The sequence below is a fragment of the Microplitis mediator genome, chromosome 9 (genome assembly GCF_029852145.1).
Source record: "Microplitis mediator isolate UGA2020A chromosome 9, iyMicMedi2.1, whole genome shotgun sequence".
NCBI classification, from domain to species: Eukaryota; Metazoa; Arthropoda; class Insecta; order Hymenoptera; family Braconidae; genus Microplitis; species Microplitis mediator.
Genome location: NC_079977.1, coordinates 2755500 through 2775014, shown reverse-complemented (window position 1 = coordinate 2775014; position 19515 = coordinate 2755500). Strand labels below are relative to the sequence as shown.

The 19515-nt window shown below is 27.5% G+C and overlaps 2 protein-coding genes across 4 annotated transcripts in view; one reads left to right on the top strand and one right to left on the bottom strand.

Moving 5' to 3' along the window:
- Nucleotides 1-300: 300 nt before the first annotated feature.
- LOC130675212 (metabotropic glutamate receptor 2-like) overlaps nucleotides 301-19515 on the bottom strand; it is a 132291-nt gene continuing 113076 nt past the window's right edge. The window contains exons 4-15 of one of the 3 annotated variants that reach the window (XM_057480762.1): nucleotides 18804-18948; nucleotides 13470-13721; nucleotides 11880-12054; nucleotides 10071-10177; nucleotides 9847-9996; nucleotides 7724-7857; nucleotides 5709-5867; nucleotides 5461-5627; nucleotides 3537-3913; nucleotides 2692-2843; nucleotides 2334-2538; nucleotides 301-1681 (exon numbers count right to left, since the gene is read on the bottom strand). In XM_057480762.1, the coding sequence (XP_057336745.1) occupies nucleotides 1482-1681; nucleotides 2334-2538; nucleotides 2692-2843; nucleotides 3537-3913; nucleotides 5461-5627; nucleotides 5709-5867; nucleotides 7724-7857; nucleotides 9847-9996; nucleotides 10071-10177; nucleotides 11880-12054; nucleotides 13470-13721; nucleotides 18804-18948 (2223 nt within the window). In that variant the 3' untranslated portion in view covers nucleotides 301-1481. Of the gene's footprint in view, nucleotides 1694-2333; nucleotides 2539-2691; nucleotides 2844-3536; nucleotides 3914-5460; nucleotides 5628-5708; nucleotides 5868-7723; nucleotides 7858-9846; nucleotides 9997-10070; nucleotides 10178-11879; nucleotides 12055-13469; nucleotides 13722-18803; nucleotides 18949-19515 lie in introns of all 3 variants that reach the window. The other 2 variants (XM_057480763.1, XM_057480761.1) reach the window with 2 other exon arrangements.
- LOC130675215 (UNC93-like protein) overlaps nucleotides 9596-19515 on the top strand; it is a 206175-nt gene continuing 196255 nt past the window's right edge. Inside the window, exons 1-2 of the mRNA XM_057480771.1 lie at nucleotides 9596-9805; nucleotides 11847-11954. The gene's annotated coding sequence lies outside the window, so the exon portion shown is untranslated. The remainder of the gene's footprint in view (nucleotides 9806-11846; nucleotides 11955-19515) is intronic.

Genomic DNA, 19515 nt, shown 5'->3' with positions numbered 1-19515 from the left:
ATTTTGTTTAATAAAATATTCATTATTGACCATATAATAGAAATTTTTTTTCAATTGCGTTCCATCAAAAGAGTTTTTTTTATAAAAAAAAAAAATTCACAATTCAGATTTTTTGAAAAAAATTTCTTTCAACATTCAGATAATTTTTTTTTTAGACTAGTATTTTATTTGATGGAATATATATATTTTTTCAAAATGTTCTTCTATTATTCAATTAATCGATTCAAATTTTTAAAAATAATTTTTTGGCGCCAAAATGAATATTTTTTTAAAAAGTTCTTTTTTTCAATCAAATTAATAAAAAAATTAGTATGATATACATATATATATTATATATAATATATATATATATATTAGGGTGGGTTGAAAAAAAACTTTTTTTTTGTTTTTCTTAGCATGGGGGTAGAATTTGTACCTTATAAAAAAAAAAAAATTTTCAAGAAAAAAAAAAATTTTTTACTTAACATTTTGAGGTGGCCCACTCGTTTTTTAAATAAATAATTGATTAAACGAGGTAGTTCCAACGAAAAAAATTTTTTTTCGTCCAAAATCGTGGAAAACATCTAATAATTGTCGAATGTGATTTTTTTTTACTTCACTTTCATTTTAATTCAAAAGAAAATGCTTTTCATTTTTGAATTTTTTACTTAAATTACAAAAATAATAGGAAAAAAATTTTTTCAACTCCTGACTTTCAATTAGCTTTCAAGGGGACACCCTACAGATTGTAGAACACCATGTAATTTTTTTCGTTGGGACTACCCCGTTTGATCAATTATTTATTTTAAAAACGAGTGAGCCACCTCAAAATGTTGAGTAAAAAAATTTTTTTTTTCTTGAAAAATTTTTTTTTTTTATAAGGTACAAATTCTACCCCCATGCTAAGAAAAGTTTTTTTTTCAACCCACCCTAATATACATATATACTAGGATGCGTAAAAAAAAATGATTTTTTTTCTTTCGGTATCATAGACTCAGAAGTTTCTTTGGGACCTCAAAAAAATCCTAAAAAATCACTTCGATAGCTCGAAAATTGTGCTGGCGGTTTACAAGTTTATTTTCTCATTTAAAAATCAATGAAAAAATTTTTTTTTCCGGTTTTGACTCTCGTACCTTTACAGAAAATCTCATTCGCTACAAAAATGTCACTAATAGTCATGTCCGTAACTACAATCCAAAAAAGTTACTCAATTTTCGAGATATTGAGCTGATTTTTTAGTAGTTTTTTTAGGTCCCAAAGAAACTTATGAGTCTATGGGACCTAAAGAAAAAAAAATCATTTTTATTTTACACACCCTAATATCTATATAAATATATACATAAATTTTAACGTTTTAACCACAAATATTTCAGCAGATATGTAATTTAATAATAATAATATTATTATTATACTTGAACAGGTTCCTTAGAAATAGGTATGAGATTAGTGTGAAGAAGAGCATCGGGAAGTTCAGTCCGAATAATAAGTGACCCAGTGCTCTGCTATAAAGCGACATCTTTTTTATTAACACCCGGACCATTTCCCATCTTAATATTATTCAACGACTTAACAGATCCTAGTTCATTTAATTTATTATCCTCCTTCTCTGGTGAAATTATTGTTGTTTCATTGTTGTTCAGTGCCGTCTGCGTTGATCTTGTCACTCCAGCCCCTGGTTTTCCGTTCTTGCAATCTTTCAATTCTATTTCATACACTTTCAATTAAATATCATTATTAACATTAATATTCAATACATCATATATATAAATATCCTAGCAGATCCGAATTACGGTAAATTACCGCAATTTGGCGCATTTTACGATCATTTACAGTAACATCCGCTACTTTGCGGGACTGTGGTAAAACTACGGCAATTTATTGTAATTGGCGGTATTTTGACTGCAAATACCGAATCCTTTTTCATTCTTACAGTTCAATACTTTAGTTAACGGTACAAATATCGCAGGCTTGCCGCCATTTTACGGTAAATTATCATTCTTTTACCCCAATTTTACGGTACAAATACCGTAATTTTGCAGTAACATGCCGTACTCTTACTGTAAAGTTCCTATTTTACGGCAGAATACCGAATTTTTACCGCAAAACACCGTAGTCCCCCGTAAATTACCATAATTCGGATCCGTTAGGGAAATTTTACAGTACAATACTTTACTCTACGGTAAGAAACCGCAGGCTTGTCGCAATTTTACGGTAAATTATCATTCTTTTACCCCAAATTTCTGGTAAAAAATACCGCGCCTTTGCCTTAATTATTTCTAATACCGTAAATTTCGGTAATTACTGTAATTTGGATCCGCCAGGGATACAATTTGAATAGATAAGACAAAACTTACTCTCACTTTGTGTAGAACAATCATTAGTAGTGACATTGGAATGCCCTCTGATAGCTTTGTTCTGATCACAAGTGACAGCCGTCAGTGTTACTGTCGATATCATACTGGAGGCATTGGTCCTCGCAACTGTTGAATGCTTCGGAGCAGCAAAAGGTCCTCTTCCTCGTCTTATGTTTCTCTCGGGATGTATTAAGATTATGTATAACTAAAATCCAATAACACGATACGCTTTCAATTTACTCATGGTATTAATGTCCAACGGAACATGGACCGGGTATGTCATTGTATTGTAAGCAGTAGTTGTAAATTAGGAAACTAATGTACTACTACTGCTACTATTAATATAGTTTATAAATACCTTGGGACTAAAGAGACAAGCGATAGTTACTGATGCCGAGAGACTTATGGTTACGGACATTGACGTTATTCTAAGTGCGACATGATTCCCGGTACCGAAGTACAGAGGAACAAAAGCCAGCCAGATTACACATGTTGTATACATTGTAAATCCTGTAAATTATTGTTATTGTTATTAATATCGATCATGCGTATCGCGGTTTTATTCAAAATTTTAAAAACAACCGCCGGAAGAAATTTCTTTTCTGTCAGGAATCGAGGGTCTATTAAAATAAGAGGCAAAAAATTTTTTTTAATATTTTGAAATATATGATTTTATAGGAAATTTAATTCTCTACAAAAAAGCTCTGTGATGTTTAGATCGTAACTCTTACGGGAACGAAGTTACAGAGCTTCAAAGATCCCCGCACCGGAAAAATAGATTTTTTTTTTAAATTCAGTGATAATATTTTTTTAATCAATTGATGGAATTGGATGACGTTTTAAAATAATTAGGAACTAGTCCGTGAAATTTAAATTAAATATTTGTTTTGTAAAATAGTAATTAATTTAATTAATTTAATGGATTTTAAAACTGAGATAATTTTAATTAATAAATAAAACATGATAATTAATTAAATTTTAAAATCCGTCTTTAATTTATTAATTAAAAATTATAAATCGGAATTAAATTTTTTATAAAAAAATATTTTGTTAATTAAAATAAAAATAATTTAATTACTGGATTTTTTAAAATGAAAAATAAAAAACCGCGCAATTTAATTGACATTTAATTAAATTAAAATTATTTGTTAATCTAGTTTACTTATTCATATATTTGTATATTATATGATTGTATTAAATTACCAATATGTTTGCTTTCATTAAAATCCTCAGGTATTTTACGTGTCAAGACCGCGTATACTGTGCAGACGATAATTAAAATAATAGGGTAAGTAAAAGCTATCATGTAGCTCGCATCGATATAACTATTGCACACAAGGAGATTATCTTCACGAGTGGGATAATGATGTCGGGCTTTCGCCGGATCAATTGCCATCCACACGATATTTATCAGTATCTGCACTCCAACAAGAAGCGAGCAAATGATGAGCTGCGATCGTGGAGATATAAATGATGGTCTCTTAGCACTTCTTTTGCTCTTATTAAATATCCGGGATATTCTATTTGTTTTTGTCAAAAGCGCTGCATAGACTACCGTGAAACAAAATCCTGCTGAAAATCTGTTTACATTTTAAAAGTTATTAATTAATAATTATTATTATTACACAGAAAAAAAAAGTTTATTGACACAAGAAATATTTTGCTACGAATTGACGACTAAAATTTTAAATTTCAAATTTTTTTCCCGCCTTGAAATATTTTTTCTTGGTGCAAATTTTGTTTCTCGTCTCAAAATTTTTTTTTTTTTTTTTTTTTTCAAATTATGATGCAAAAAATTTTTTAAGGAAAAGAAAAAATTATTTTGGAGTGAGTGAAAATTTTTCTGATGTAGCAGACAAGACAAATTTAAAATTATAATTAAATAAAGTAAATAATTAAAAAAATAAAATTTTGAAAATATGCACTTATTAATTTGAAAATTTTCCAAATGCGCATTTTTTCAAAATTTTATTTTTGTAATTATTTACTCTATTTATTTATGATTTTAAATTCCTCTGATGTCTGCTACATTCTCACTCATAAAAATTTCTGATACTGGTCAGCTGACGTCTTATAATTTTTTGATTTTTTTTTAAACAATAAATTATAAAAAAAAAATATTTTAAAAAATTGCATCTGTAGTTTTTTCAATTTTCTACATGTGCATTTTTTTAGTTTTTTTTTTTTCTGTAATTGATTTGTTGAAAAAAAAATCAAAAAATTTTTAATTTATGAGTGTGAATGTAGCAGACATCAGACAAATTTAATAGTATAAATAAATAGAGTAAATAATTAAAAAAATAAAATTTTGAAAAAATGCACTTACTAATTTCAAAATTTTTTAAATGCGCATTTTTTTTAAATTTCATTTTTTAAAATTATTTACTCTATTTAATTATAGTTTTAAATTTCTCTGATGTCTGCTACATTCACATTTATAAATTAAAAATTTTTCGATTTTTTTTTCAACAAATCAATGACAGAAAAAAAAAAAACTAAAAAAATGCACACGTAGAAATTTAAAAAAACTACAGGTGCAATTTTTTAAAATATTTTTTTTTTTTTATAATTTCTCGTTTTTAAAAAAATCCAAAAATTATTAGACGTCAGCTGACCAATATCATAGAAATTTTTAACGATACTGAAGTTAGCCGACGATGTATAATTTTTGGTTTTTTTTTTTTTATTAAAAATAATAAAAAAAACAAAATTTGAAAAAATTGCATCTGTAGTTTATTAAATTTTCTTCATGTGCATTTTTTTGGAATTTTGTTTTTTTTGTAATTAATTGGAAAAAAAAAAAATTTGAAAATTTATAATTGTCTGCTAACTTCAGGATCATAAATTTTTATGAGTGAGAATGTAGCAGACATCAGAAGAATTTAAAATTATAAATAAATAGAGTAAATAATTAACAAAATAAAATTTTGAAAAAATGCACTTATTAATTTTCAAATTTTTTAAATGCGCATTTTTTCAAAATTTCATTTTTTAATTATTTACTCTATTCATCAATAATTTAAAATTTGCCTGATGTCTGCTGCATTCAAATTCATAAATTTTTCGCGCCAAGAAATATTTTTTTTCTGTGTATAGATCAATAAAAAATGGAAGTTTAAAAAAATACCTTTGAATGCCGCAAACAATGTCCGTCGGCTTTAGAATTAAAGTGAATGTTACCAAGTAGCATAACAATATACCCGTCAAAAGAACGTAGGATAGTTCCCGACCAGAAGCTCGAACAATAGGGGTGTCGTTATGTTTTAAAAATACTCCGCCAACAAATAAAGTTACCTGGTAACAAATATTTTTAAAAAGTATAATCATTGATCCATTGGAAAAATTCTACTAGTTACTTTATAAAATATAACTTACAAGTATTCCACTTGTAGAAAATGTCATTGCGCCTATGGCCCATGCGCTGTCGAATTTTAAAAATTCTTCGGGGATATCGCGACAGTAGGAATGAGTCTCGTCGGGTACTGTACCCTGGGGACATTGAATGCAACGAGTTTGATCATCGGGATGTCGTATCTGAAAATAAATAAAAATGAATTACTAAATATATATCTATATACACTTATCCAAAAAATTAAAGGAACAAGAAAATTTTATAAATTTTTTAGTGATTTTTGGAAGGCTGTATTTTCGTGAAAAATGATCGCTGCGAAAAAATAAAAAAAGCAAATTGAAGCTTGAAATCTCTAGTTTGAAGATCTTCCAGCAAAATATTTTTTTGAGCCACGGTTTTTGCGGAATCATAAGAAAAAAGTCGAGACAAAATTTTTCTAAATTTTTTGGTTTTGTTTTTTAGGTCTACGGGGCCGGGAAAAATTTTTTCAGAAAAACAAATTCATGGCTCGTTTAGGAAATTTATTCAGCTACAATTTGCTTTTTTTTGTTCCTCTGTACGACAATTTGCTGCTGAGATATCAGCCTTTAAATGAAAAAGGAGCCTTTTGTCTTTGATTATTGATATCTCAGCAAGTAATGGTCACACAGTAATTTAAAGGGCAGTTTAATAAACTTGAATAAATTCCCTACAAGCTCCATTTTCGATTTTTTCAAAAAAAAATTTTTTTTCATCCTTGATATCCATTTGAAAAACCCACAAAAAATGGCCATTTTCTGGTTTTTTAGTCAACTCATCACTACTCTGCAAATATTGATAAAAAAAATAATGTTGCCAGGTAATTTTACAGCTTAATGTACTCCTAAAAACCCTGGAAATTTTCAGATTGATCCATTGAACCGTTTGTCCGGTCCGATTGCTCAAAGTTTTGCAAAACAATTAAAGGAACAAGTTTTGTTCCTTAAATTGTCTAATCATTACCAAAATGAAAAAATTAATTTTTTTCGGATTTTCTTTCATTTTTGCGTTAGTTATTCAGTAAATGTAAGGTAAAGAGGAAAAAAAAATATTTTTTCCGAAAAACGAAAAAAAAATAACCCCCCGAATGAAACGTAAAAAAAAAAAAATGTAAAAAAATTCTTGTTTGGTCTCGTTTTTTGGAAAATATTTTTTTTTCCTCTTTACTTTACATTTACTGAATAACTAACGCAAAAATGAAAGAAAATCCGAAAAAAATTAATTTTTTCATTTTGGTAATGATTAGACAATTTAAGGAACAAAACTTGTTCCTTTAATTGTTTTGCAAAACTTTGAGCAATCGGACCGGACAAACGGTTCAATGGATCAATCTGAAAATTTCCAGGGTTTTTAGGAGTACATTAAGCTGTAAAATTACCTGGCAACATTATTTTTTTTATCAATATTTGCAGAGTAGTGATGAGTTGACTAAAAAACCAGAAAATGGCCATTTTTTGTGGGTTTTTCAAATGGATATCAAGGATGAAAAAAAATTTTTTTTTGAAAAAATCGAAAATGGAGCTTGTAGGGAATTTATTCAAGTTTATTAAACTGCCCTTTAAATTACTGTGTGACCATTACTTGCTGAGATATCAATAATCAAAGACAAAAGGCTCCTTTTTCATTTAAAGGCTGATATCTCAGCAGCAAATTGTCGTACAGAGGAACAAAAAAAAGCAAATTGTAGCTGAATAAATTTCCTAAACGAGCCATGAATTTGTTTTTCTGAAAAAATTTTTCCCGGCCCCGTAGACCTAAAAAACAAAACCAAAAAATTTAGAAAAATTTTGTCTCGACTTTTTTCTTATGATTCCGCAAAAACCGTGGCTCAAAAAAATATTTTGCTGGAAGATCTTCAAACTAGAGATTTCAAGCTTCAATTTGCTTTTTTTATTTTTTCGCAGCGATCATTTTTCACGAAAATACAGCCTTCCAAAAATCACTAAAAAATTTATAAAATTTTCTTGTTCCTTTAATTTTTTGGATAAGTGTATATTTTACTGAATTTATAAAGACATACTTGATACTGAGTACAATCAAAACAATGCCAGCAGCAGCTTTCTCCTTCGACGTATTTTTTTGCTTGGCCAATTCTACAAGGAAGTGAGCACACGCTCTCTGGAGTCTCGGAATTCTCCATCCGGAATTGAATCTCTGAAATTTAATTAATTATTTATTTTTAATGAGATTTAAATTAATTGACAGCTGTCATTTTTTATATTTTTTAATAAACCAACTCATCATTAAAAAATTTTTTTTTTAATTTAATACGGAAATTTTAAAAATTTAAAAAATTTTATGATTCTGAAGTTCGCCAACGACTACTGATTTTTGGATTTTTGAAAAAGCGGTAAATTTAAAAAAAAAATCATTTTAAAAAATTGCACTTGTAGTTTTTTTAATTTTCTACATGTGCATTTTTTTTTTTTTTTTTTTTTTTAATTGATTTGTTGAAAAAACAATCCGGAAATTTTAAATTGTCTTCTCACTTCAGGATCATAAAATTCATGGCCATTTTAGAAATTTATTTGAAAATTATAAATAATTTAAAACATTAATTAATTTTAGAATCATTGGTTTTAATTAAAAGTCCAAGTAGACGCTAAATTAAATTTGAATTCAAATATTCCCGCGGTTTTTAAGTTGCGCGCATGCGAGTACTAGGTGGCGCTACAGTGAACTTTTTGAAATCAGCCAATGGCGTGACGGGATGGATGAGAGAGAAGGGAGAAGGGAGAGGGGAGTGAGTTTCAAAAGTAACGTCGCCATGTTGTTTGTTCGTTAAAACTCGAGGCGATGTTTCGTACCGGTGACGCTCTTCAGTATTTTTTTAATTTTGAGTGTAAATTCGCGGTGTCAGTGTTTAAACTATTTATAATTAATTAGTCTAGGTTGTAATTAGTGAGTGTACATATAAATTAGTGTCGGGAAAGTGTTAATTGTGCAAATAAAATATAAAATTGAAAGTGAAAAATTCAGATGTTGCCCGGCAGCTGACATGATCCTGAAGTTAGCAGACCATTAAAAATTTTCGGATTTTTTTTCAACAAATCAATTACGAAAAAATTAAAAACTAAAAAATTGCACATGTAGAAAATTTAAAAAACTACAGGTGCAATTTTTTCAAATTTTTTTTTTTTATAATTTACCGCCTAAAAGAAAATCCAAAAATTATTAGGCGTTAGCTAACTTCAGTATCATGCAGCTGACTCTCGATTTCGAGGTATGAATTTTATTGTTTAAAAAAGCGGTAATTAAAAGAAAAAATAGTTTTTTTAATTTTCTATATGTGCATTTTTTTTTTCTTTCTAATTGATTTGGTGAAAAAACAATCCGAAAATTTTTAATTGTCTGCTCACTTCAGGATCATAAAATCTATGTGATCTTGAAGTCAGCAGACAATTTAAAATTTTTTTCCAATTAATCAGACGAAAAAAAAAAAAAAAAAAAAATATGCACATGTAGAAAATTGAAAAAACTACAGGTGCAATTTTTTGAAATATTTTTATTTTTGTAATTAATCATTTTTTGAAAAATCCAAAAACTATTAGACGTCTGCTACATTCAGTATCATAAATCTATGGCCATTTTAGAACTTTTTTTCAAAAATTAGTAATTTATTTGAAAATTATAAATGATTTAAAAAATTAATTAATTTTAGAATCATTGGTTTTAATTAAAAGTCCAATTAGACGCTGAATTAAATTTTAATTCAAATATTCCCGCGGTTTTTAAATTGCGCGCACGCGAGTACTAGGTGGCGCTACAGTGAACTTTTTGAAATCAGCCAATGGCGTGACGGGATGGATGGGAAAGAAGGGCGAAGAGAGAGGAGAGTGAGTTTCAAAAGTAGCGACGCCATGTTGTTTGTTCGTTAAAACTCGACGCGGTCTCAAACCGGTGACGCTCTTCAGTATTTTTTTAATTTTGAGTGTAAATTCGCGGTGTCAGCGTTTAAATTATTTATAATTAATTAGTGTAGGTTGTAATTAGTGAGTGTGCATATAAATTAGTGTCGGGAAAGTGTTAATTGTGCAAATAAAATATAAAATTCAAAGTGAAAAATTTAGATGTTGCCGGCAGCTGACTCATCGATTATGAGGTACGAATTTGATTGTTTTTTAATAATAATTATAAATTTACCTGACATATTAAGTCGCAGTTCACCTTCTAAATATTTTCCGACACGTACCCATTTATATTTACCGGGGGATACTTGTTTGAAATGAATGATATTGTATCTGGCGGGTCCGTCTCCATTTTTGTCGAAGTGAAATTTATCACCACTGAGACCTTTTTGATAATTTTTTTTGAATTAGTTTATAAATTAATGGTGGGGTTTTTTGTTATATTTTTTAAATTTTTACCTTTGAATTCGACTTTGCGTAAATATTTTAATAGCTCGGTGCCTTTTGTTGGTTTCATGGCATCACAGAGACCTAGTTCTCCATGACAAAGATCATCATGCATGTCCCTGTATTTTTTAAAATTATTAGTAATTATTAATAAAATTTTGATTCACGGGACGGTGGAAATTATTTTTTTGAGTTTTGGGTTCTGGAATTTTTTGAGGTATTCCGGATAATTATTGATTTTTTTTTATTCTAAAAAATTCAAGATTTTTTTTATATTTTGGAAGGTTACAAAATTTTTTTTAAATACTGGAAGCTTTTAGAAAGTTAAGGAACGCTAGAAAAAATTCTAGAATTCTTTTTAATATTCTAGAAGGTATCAAAATATTTTTAGGAATTTTTCAGGCGGTTATCAAATATTTCGAAATATTTTAGAAGCTTCTAAAAAGTTAAGGAACGTTTGAAAAAAATTCTAGAATTCTTTTTAATATTCTAGAAGGTATCAAAATTTTTTAGGAATTGTTGAGGTGGTAAATAAATATTTCAAAATATTTTAAAGGCTTCCAGAAAGTTAAGGAACGCTAGAAAAAATTCTAGAATTCTTTTTGATATTCTAGAAGGTTTTAAATTTTCTTAAGAACTATTCAGGCGGTTATCAAATATTTCAAAATATTTTAGAAGCTTCTAGAAAGTTAAGGAACGTTTGAAAGAAATTCTAGAATTTTTTTAAGTATTCCAGGTTCTAAAATTTCTCTAAAATTTCTAACGATGTTATAAAATATTTCAAAGTATTCTGAGAACTTTTAGAAAAAGTCCTTGAATTTATTTTTAGTATTCTAGAAGTTTCTAAAAAATCGAGTAACGCTTCGATAATTTCTAGAATTTTTCTAAATATTCTAGAAGCCCCTAGAAAGTTAAATAAAAATCCAGAATTCATATTCAATATTCTAGAAAGTTTCAACTTTTTTTTCGGATTTTAACAGTTGATTCTAAAATATTTTGAAGCATTCTAGAAGCTCCTAAAAAATTAAGGAACGCTGTGAAAAATTCTTGAAGTTTTCTAAACATTCTAGAAGCTTCTAGAAAGTTTTAAAAAAATCTAGAATTCATCTTCAATATTCTGGAAAGTTTCAAAATTTCTCAGAATTCTCCAGATCATTATGAAAAATTCTAGAAGTTTTCCAAATATTCTAAAAGCTTCTAGAAAGTTAAAAAAGTTAGAAAAAATATCTAGAATTCATTTTCAATATTCTGGAAAGTTTAAAAATTTTTTAAAATTCTCCAGATGAGTACAAAATATTCTTAAACTTTCTAGATTTCATCTTCTAGAATATTCCATAACCGATTTGATTTTAAAAATATTCTTAAAAATTTTTTGGATATTTTAATCCAAGTAATTCTTAACGACACAAATCAAATAATTTATTAATAAATAATAAGATTATTATCAGATTTATAAATTAAATTATCAACACTCAGTCTTTGTTTTTTATAAAATATTTCATCAGTCGTCTTAAACTCTCCCTTATTTATCTCGGAACCCTACGTCTTATTTCCTCCCGTGATTGTTCTCTATTAAATCCAATTACCAGAGGGAGGATAGAATAAGCTTGTTTTAACCTCTGGGATTACTGCAATAGCAATAGTTTACAAATAACAACAGTCTGTCCCGTCTATTAAATTTTGAAATCTATAAGCGAATTCAATTATTGAGACCTCAATAAAAAAGTAATTAAGTAGACAACTAAGTAAATAAAAACAAAAGCTTATTGACTACTGTTCAAATTGCAGGTCTTAGTGAAAATAAGTGAACAAAAAAATTACCTGAATGCATAAGCGAATGCCATTACTGCATCGGAGACAAATTGCAGCTGATCTTCAAATGCTGTGTTCTGCTTGGTGAGTCTTTCTTTAGTCGTGCATGCTGTCTTATATTTTTTATTGTATGGCGTAAGTGAGGAATTTGGATAGCGGCATTGAAAATGATCTTCCCAAAATTCTAAAACAATAATTTAATATAAATAATGACAATAAAAATCGCGGGAGAGAAGGAAAAATAAATCCCTGGTGTAAAATGGGCCTCGTAAATTTTTTTTTAAACTTACTAAGGGTCAATACGGATAGGGGGTAATGTGGACCAGTCAAAATTTCTCATAAGAATTTTTAAATTTGAAATAGGGCCAAAAAAAATTTTTCTTTAAACAATTAATCGAAATTTGGTTAAATTATTTTTTATTTAAAATATTAATCAGCAAAAAATGACTTGAATTTTTAATTTACAAAGGGTCAATACGGACGGGGAGTAACGTGGGTCAGTAAAAATTTCTCTAAAACAATTTTTAAATTTCCAATCGGGCCAAAAAAAATTGTTCTTCAAACAATTAATCGAAATTTGGTTAAATTATTTTTTATTTAAAATATTAATCAGCGGAAAATGACTTGAATTTTTAACTTACAAAGGGTCAATAAGGACAGGGGGTAATGTGGACCAGTCAAAATTTCTCATACAAATTTTTTAATTTCAAATCGGGCCAAAAAAAATTTTTTCTTTAATCAATTAATCGAAATTTGGTTAAATTATTTTTTATTTGAAATATTAATCAGCAGGAAATGACTTGAATTTTCAACTTACAAAGGGTCAATAAGGACAGGGGGTAATGTGGGTCAGCAGAAATTTCTCTAAAAAAATTTTTCTTCAAACAATTAATCGAAATTTGGTTCAATTATTTTTTATTTGAAATATTAATCAGCAGGAAATGACTTGAATTTTCAACTTACAAAGGGTTAATAAGGACAGGGGGTAATGTGGGACAGTAAAAATTTCTCTAAAAAAATTTTCAAATTTCAAATCGAGCCAAAGAAAATTTTTCTTTAAACAATTAATCGAAGTTTGGTTTAATTATTTTTTATTTGAAATATTAATCAGCAGGAAATGACCTGAATTTTCAACTTACAAAGGGTTAATAAGGACAGGGGGTAATGTGGGACAGTAAAAATTTCTCTAAAAAAATTTTCAAATTTCAAATCGGGCCAAAGAAAATTTTTCTCTAAACAATTAATCGAAATTTGGTTCAATTATTTTTTATTTGAAATATTAATCAGCATAAAATGACTTGAATTTTTAACTTACAAAGGGTCAATACGGACAGAGGGTAATGTGGGACAGTAAAAATTTCTCTAAAAAAATTTTCAAATTTCAAATCAGGCCAAAATAATTTTTTCTTTAAACAATAAATTGAAATTTGGTTAAATTATTTTTTTATTTAAAATATTGTTCAGTAGGAAAAGACTAAAAAATTCTAGACCCAATTATTGGACGAGCGATAAAAAAATTCACTTAAAATTTTTATCTCCGAGGTCCATTTTACTCAAGCCCTTATTTTCCAAAAAATATAAAAAAGCAGATAAACTGACCAACAAACCAAGGATTCCGTCTATTATTTTCAACAGTAAGATTAAGAAAATACTCTTCGAATCCGACAACCGGGTTAGCTTGCGGTTGTACCGACAAAGTACCCTCGACCTCAGCCTCATTTTTATTGCTAACAAGCCCGCGGGCACTCCAACCATCACTTCCTATCCAGTAAAACGCACCAGTTGCATTATTACGTCGTACCGCTCTCATCATCTCAGCGACTTCCTGGTCCGAGCCAAATATTATGCATCCTGTTGGTTGAAAAACATTAAAAAACATTTTATTTATAGACCATTAGGTTTTTAATGGACAGTAGTTTTTATTAGAGTTATGATCCACACTAATGGATACACTGCAATCGGATTAAAGTTATACCCAAAAGAATTAATTTAACAATGTAGGTATTATTTTTATTACTGTTTCATTGGATCCAAAGGCTTTTAATCTACGGTGTAGCGAGTAGTTTATCTCCATTCGATTAAAATTGTATTAACGATATCGTTTACAAACTTTATTGGCTTATATACTGAAGCTTTATGCTGAGCCTTTTAAGCTTTTTCCCAATTAACTTCCAACTTTTATTTGAAATTTCATTTTTTTTTATTAATACTTTTTTTTTTTTTTTTTTATTGTAAAGAGGATTTTTAAATCACGCAATTTTATTTGTCGGCTAAACAGGGAAGAGATTTTTTAAAAAGCTCGTCGGGTAGTACGGCTATAGATTTGATGGTATATATATATTTTTTTTATAAATATCTACAGTTGAAAATAACCGAAGGTTTGCGTGTTCCGCTCATTGTCCGGTTTTGCTATTTGCACTTTACTTGTTATTCAACTTTTTCGAATCTTTCTGTATGAAGACTATTATATATTTGATGATTCCACTGTTTTTTTTTTTTTTTATCAGCGTTCGATCGCGTGCATTTCAAACAAAAGAATAAAATGTGAATAAATTGGTATAAATATATATGTGAACGATATGGTATTTTTTTACAAATGAATGTGGAATAGAATGTGCGATTATTCGAGTGGAATTTTTTAAAGAAATTCTTTGTGCATAAATGTTTATTCTGTTGAAAAAATGTGGGCGCTAAATTTGAAAATTTATTTGATGGTTTTCATCGGTAACGATTTTACTGTTTTTGAGAAGAAGTTTTTTTTTACATGCTTAAGTCTGAAAAAGGGGCAAGTTGACCAGTCTGAGTAAAATTATTTGAAAATTTTCAAAAAAATATTTTTATCGTGAGCTTTTTTATCTCCGAGTCAAATTTTGCAATTTTTCATTTTGGGTAGAGAATTAAAAAAACAAGAAAAATTTTTAATTGGCCGTCGAGGCTGACCAACTTACCCCAGCATTAGCTAAAAATTTGAAGCACTAATTTTTGAATGCAAAAAAACTGTCTCATTTTGTATGATACTGAAATTAGCTGTAAAATAGTTTTTGGATTTTTTTATCCACGATAAATTTCCAAAAAAAAAATATTTTGAAAAATTGCACTTGTAGTTTTTTTAATTTTCTACATGTGCATTTTTTTAGTTTTTTTTTTATTCAAATTTAATTGTTAAAAAAAAAATTCAAAAATTTTCACTTGTCTGTTGACTTCAGAATTGTGAAATTAGTCGTCTAATAATTTTTGGGTTTTTTTCAAACGAAAAATTTCCAAAAAAAAAATTTTTTTTAAAATTGCACTTGTAGTCTTTTAAATTTTCGACATATGCATATTTTTAGTTTTTTTTTTTATTCACATTTAATTGTTCGAAAAGAAATCCAAAAATTTTCAATTGTCTGTTGACTTCAGCATTGTAAAATTAGTCGTCTAATAATTTTTGAGTTTTTTCAAAAGATAAATTTCCAAAAAAAAAAAATATTTAAAAAAATTGCACTTGTAGTCTTTTAAATTTTCTACATGTGCATATTTTGATTTTTTTTTTCTTCAAATTTTATTGTTAAAAAATAAAACCAAAAATTTTCAATTGTCTGCTGACTTCAGAATTGTGAAATTAGTCGTCTACTAATTTTTGGGTTTTTTTCAAACGATAAATTTCCAAAAAAAAAATATTTAAAAAAATTGTACTTGTAGTCTTTTAAATTTTCTACCTGTGCATATTTTTAGTTTTTTTTTTTTTTATTCAAATTTAATTGTTCAAAAAAAAAATCCAAAAATTTTTAATTGTCTGCTGACTTCAGAATCGTAAAATTAGTCGTCTAATATTTTTGGGTTTTTTTCAAACGATAAATTTCCAAAAAAAAAATATTTCAAAAAATTGCACTTGTAGTCTTTTAAATTTTCTACATGTGCATATTTTGATTTTTTTTTTTCTTCAAATTTAATTGTTAAAAAATAAATCCAAAAATTTTCAATTGTCTGCTAACTTCAGAATCGTAAAATTAGTTGTCTAATAATTTTTGGATTTTTTTACCAAAGATAAATTTCAAAAAAAAAATATTTCAGAAAATTGCACTAATAGTTTTTTAAATTTTCTACATGTGTATATTTTTAGTTTTTTTTTTTTCTTTTTTTTTAAGTTGAAAAAAAAATTCGAAAATTCTCAATTGTCCGCTAACTTCAGGATGCCCAGTAAAATTCTTAGTATGTACAGTTTTTTGTCAACATATGTAGTAACTCATGTAGAATTTCGTCGTAAAGAAAATTCAGTTTACAAAATATTTATCCGGGCGGAAAAAGTACTTGTAAGAAGCGTTTGTACAGATTGTTAACTTTATTGAAAAAAGAAACCAGAGTTATTTCGTAAATTGTAAGAAAAATTTTTTATTTGTCGTTCTTTTATAAGGAAGTTTATTTAATTTTTTCATTATTTCAAAGTTTGGGCTACGAATAAAATGATAAAGTATCATGAGACCTTTGATTTTTTCCCCATGGGACTCGAATAATGGTATTTTATTATCGTCTTTCAGATTTTTTTCGTTTTATCTCGGCCTCCGAAGGGTAGTTGATTTAATTCAACCTTTTTTATACGTCTGTCCATCAAATAAATTCAAATTTATTTATAAAATAATAATTAACTCTAAATGATTGAGAGTCGGAACAACAAAACGAACTTAATAATTTTACAAAAAAATTCTGTAGCCGGAAAAATGATAAATTCTTTTATTAGAAGGTTCGGATGTAGAATATTGAGTGGAGAAAAAAAGTGTGATCATTAGACAATTTTTTTATCTCGTTCTTACTGTGGCTCTTTTTACTTTTTCACGTTTTCTCGATGAGATCTTAATTACACTTACACTCTGCGGAGAGAATAAGAGTTGGTGAGGTTCAATTTCAAAGTAAATGAGCTCACAGACTTTTCGGCATTATTACCTTTTTTACTTCTACCCTTTTTGTTATTATTATTTTTTTTTTTATTTTATATAAAAGTGTACTTTGCCAAATGTTTTTAACGGCGAGTGCTACTTGAGGGAATTACATTAAGATCATTGTAAAAGTAGCTTTTACTTCTTGATCTATAGTAAAAACTATCTGGAGTTCGTACGAAAAGAAATTAATTCAAATAATAGTTTTTGAAACTTAGATCGCTATCCGGGAAAAAATAATTTAGATCTGAAAATACGTAGATCTATGGTAATCTACGAAGATCTCCTTTGATCTAAAACTTACGATGATTTTAGATCGATAATGATCTCAAAAGAATTATTAGGATCTATGCAGATTGACAAGTTGTGAACATCAATTTTTTTTATAAGGGCTACAATAGTCTCCGAAGATCGACGATTTTCGTAAATTTGTACAAATCATAGATCTCGAAAAAATAGTCATGGCAACTATAAGATCTACGTTGATCTCCTTAGATCTGGTAGAAGTAACGTGGATCTAATTTTTGAAAAAATCAGATCTCCATAGATCTAGAGTGAATTAGATCTATGAAGATCTATTGTAGATCTATGAAGATCAATTGTAGATCTATGAAGATCTATTGTAGATCTATGAAGATCGATTGTAGATCTATGAAGATCTATTGTAGATCTATGAAAATCTACTGTAAGTCTTCAGAGATCTAAATTTTGAAAAAAATCAGATTTCCATATATCTACAGTAGATCTTTATAGATCTACAGTAGATTCTTATAGGTCTGCAGTAGATTTTCATAGATCTGCAGTAGATCTTTACAGATATATATAAGAGATCTATAATAGATCTTCATAGATTTATAGAAAATCTACAGTAGATCGACGTAGATCAAATTTTTGGAAAAATTAGATCTATGAAGATCTATTGTAGATCTATTGTAGATCTATTGTAGATCTATGAATATCTACATTAGATCTATGGAGATCTACTGTAAGTCTTCAGAGATTTAAATTTTGAAAAAAATCAGGTTTCCATAGATCTACAGTAGATTTTCATAGATCTGCAGTAGATCTTTACAGATCTATAATAGATCATATATTTATAGAAAATCTACAGTAGATCGACGTAGATCAAATTTTTGGATAAATTAGATCTATGAAGATCTATAAAGATCTATTGTAGATCTATGGAGATCTACTATAGATCAACGTAGATCAAATTTAAAAAAAAATCAGATCTCTATAGATCTACTAGATCTACGTAGATCTTAATTATTTTTTCCCAAGTAGTTTTTTTATTTCCTTACAAAAAAAGTGATTTAAAAAAAAATAAGAATTGCTCATAGACAAAGAACGTGATGATGTGGAAATTTCTTAGCAGCTTTGGAGTAAAATTAAAAATCCTTGAATATCTTTATGCTTAAAAGTATATTTCATTAGAGAACATTATTGCTAGTTGTCATTATTCATAATGTTTCCAGCTGAAAGAACTCAGTTTCATTTTTTTTTTCTCATTTATAAATCTTTACTCTTAGACTTCCTTTTCACGAACTTTTAATCATTTGAATTTTTATTATTTCTTAAAATTCAACAGTCGCAATTTATCTTTAATTAATTTTCAATATAATAAAAATAAGTTATTTCATTATTTCACCTTCCTCTTGATTGCTCTAGATAATTTTAAGTTACTAACTAAATTGAAAAAAAATATAAGTCTATAGTTTTATTTTTTAAATAAATTTCACTCAAATTTATTTAATAGAAATACTTAGTGCTGTGTTTGTATAACTTTTGAAAGTTTGTTTTAACGTACGGTTAAAGTATTTTTTTACTGTTTGTTAAAGACTTGATGTTACTTAAACTGACAAACTTTTAATTCGAAAACATTTTGAGCTCTCGACAAAAACATTTGATAGAAATTTATAAAACTTTCAAAAATTCATTTTAAACAATTTATATTTTTTGTCATGGAAAAACTATATACCAATTATAGAAAATGTATTATGTTTGATTATTATTTTCTTACCTCTTGCTCGTGGTTTAGTCAATAGCTTCTGTACTATATTATCGTAAGCAATCTCTTCAGCGACCCCTGAATCTTTTACGAGTTTCTCTTTAATAGCGATGCAAATCTGATACTTGGCAAGAAGTTCTTCCAACTCTTCATAAGCCTTTTAACAGAAACAATTCAATGCTTTTTATTTTATAATAATAATCAGTGATTCACTAAGTGACTGCTCGAGTATGAAAAATCAATTTTGTTAATTAAATTTTTTATCGCAATGTTCGTCTATAAAAAAAAAATATCACCAATTGATCCCATAGTAAAAATTTGAATTTTCATTATTTTTCTATTGATAATTTTTTTTTTTTGTCAAAAAACTTTTTTTTGCCCACTGATTTTTTAGTCATTAAGGACAAGATTTTCGCCTTAATTTGAAATGAATGGTTCAAATTTTTGATATTACGGCGAAAATATCGGTCTTATCAAAAAAGTTTTTAAACAAAAGTTGTAGAAAATTTAATTTTCTAAAAAAAATGTCTCTTCAGATTTTTTTATACGGCCAATATTTTCACCGTACTTCCAAAATTAAGATTCATAATGAATGATTCAAATTTTTGTTAATTATGAAAATCTTAATTTTGAAATTACGGCTTCCTTTTTAACCCTAAGAAAAAATTATAAGAGACATTTTTTTTGTAAAATTGAATTCTGAACAATTTTTACTCGAAAAATT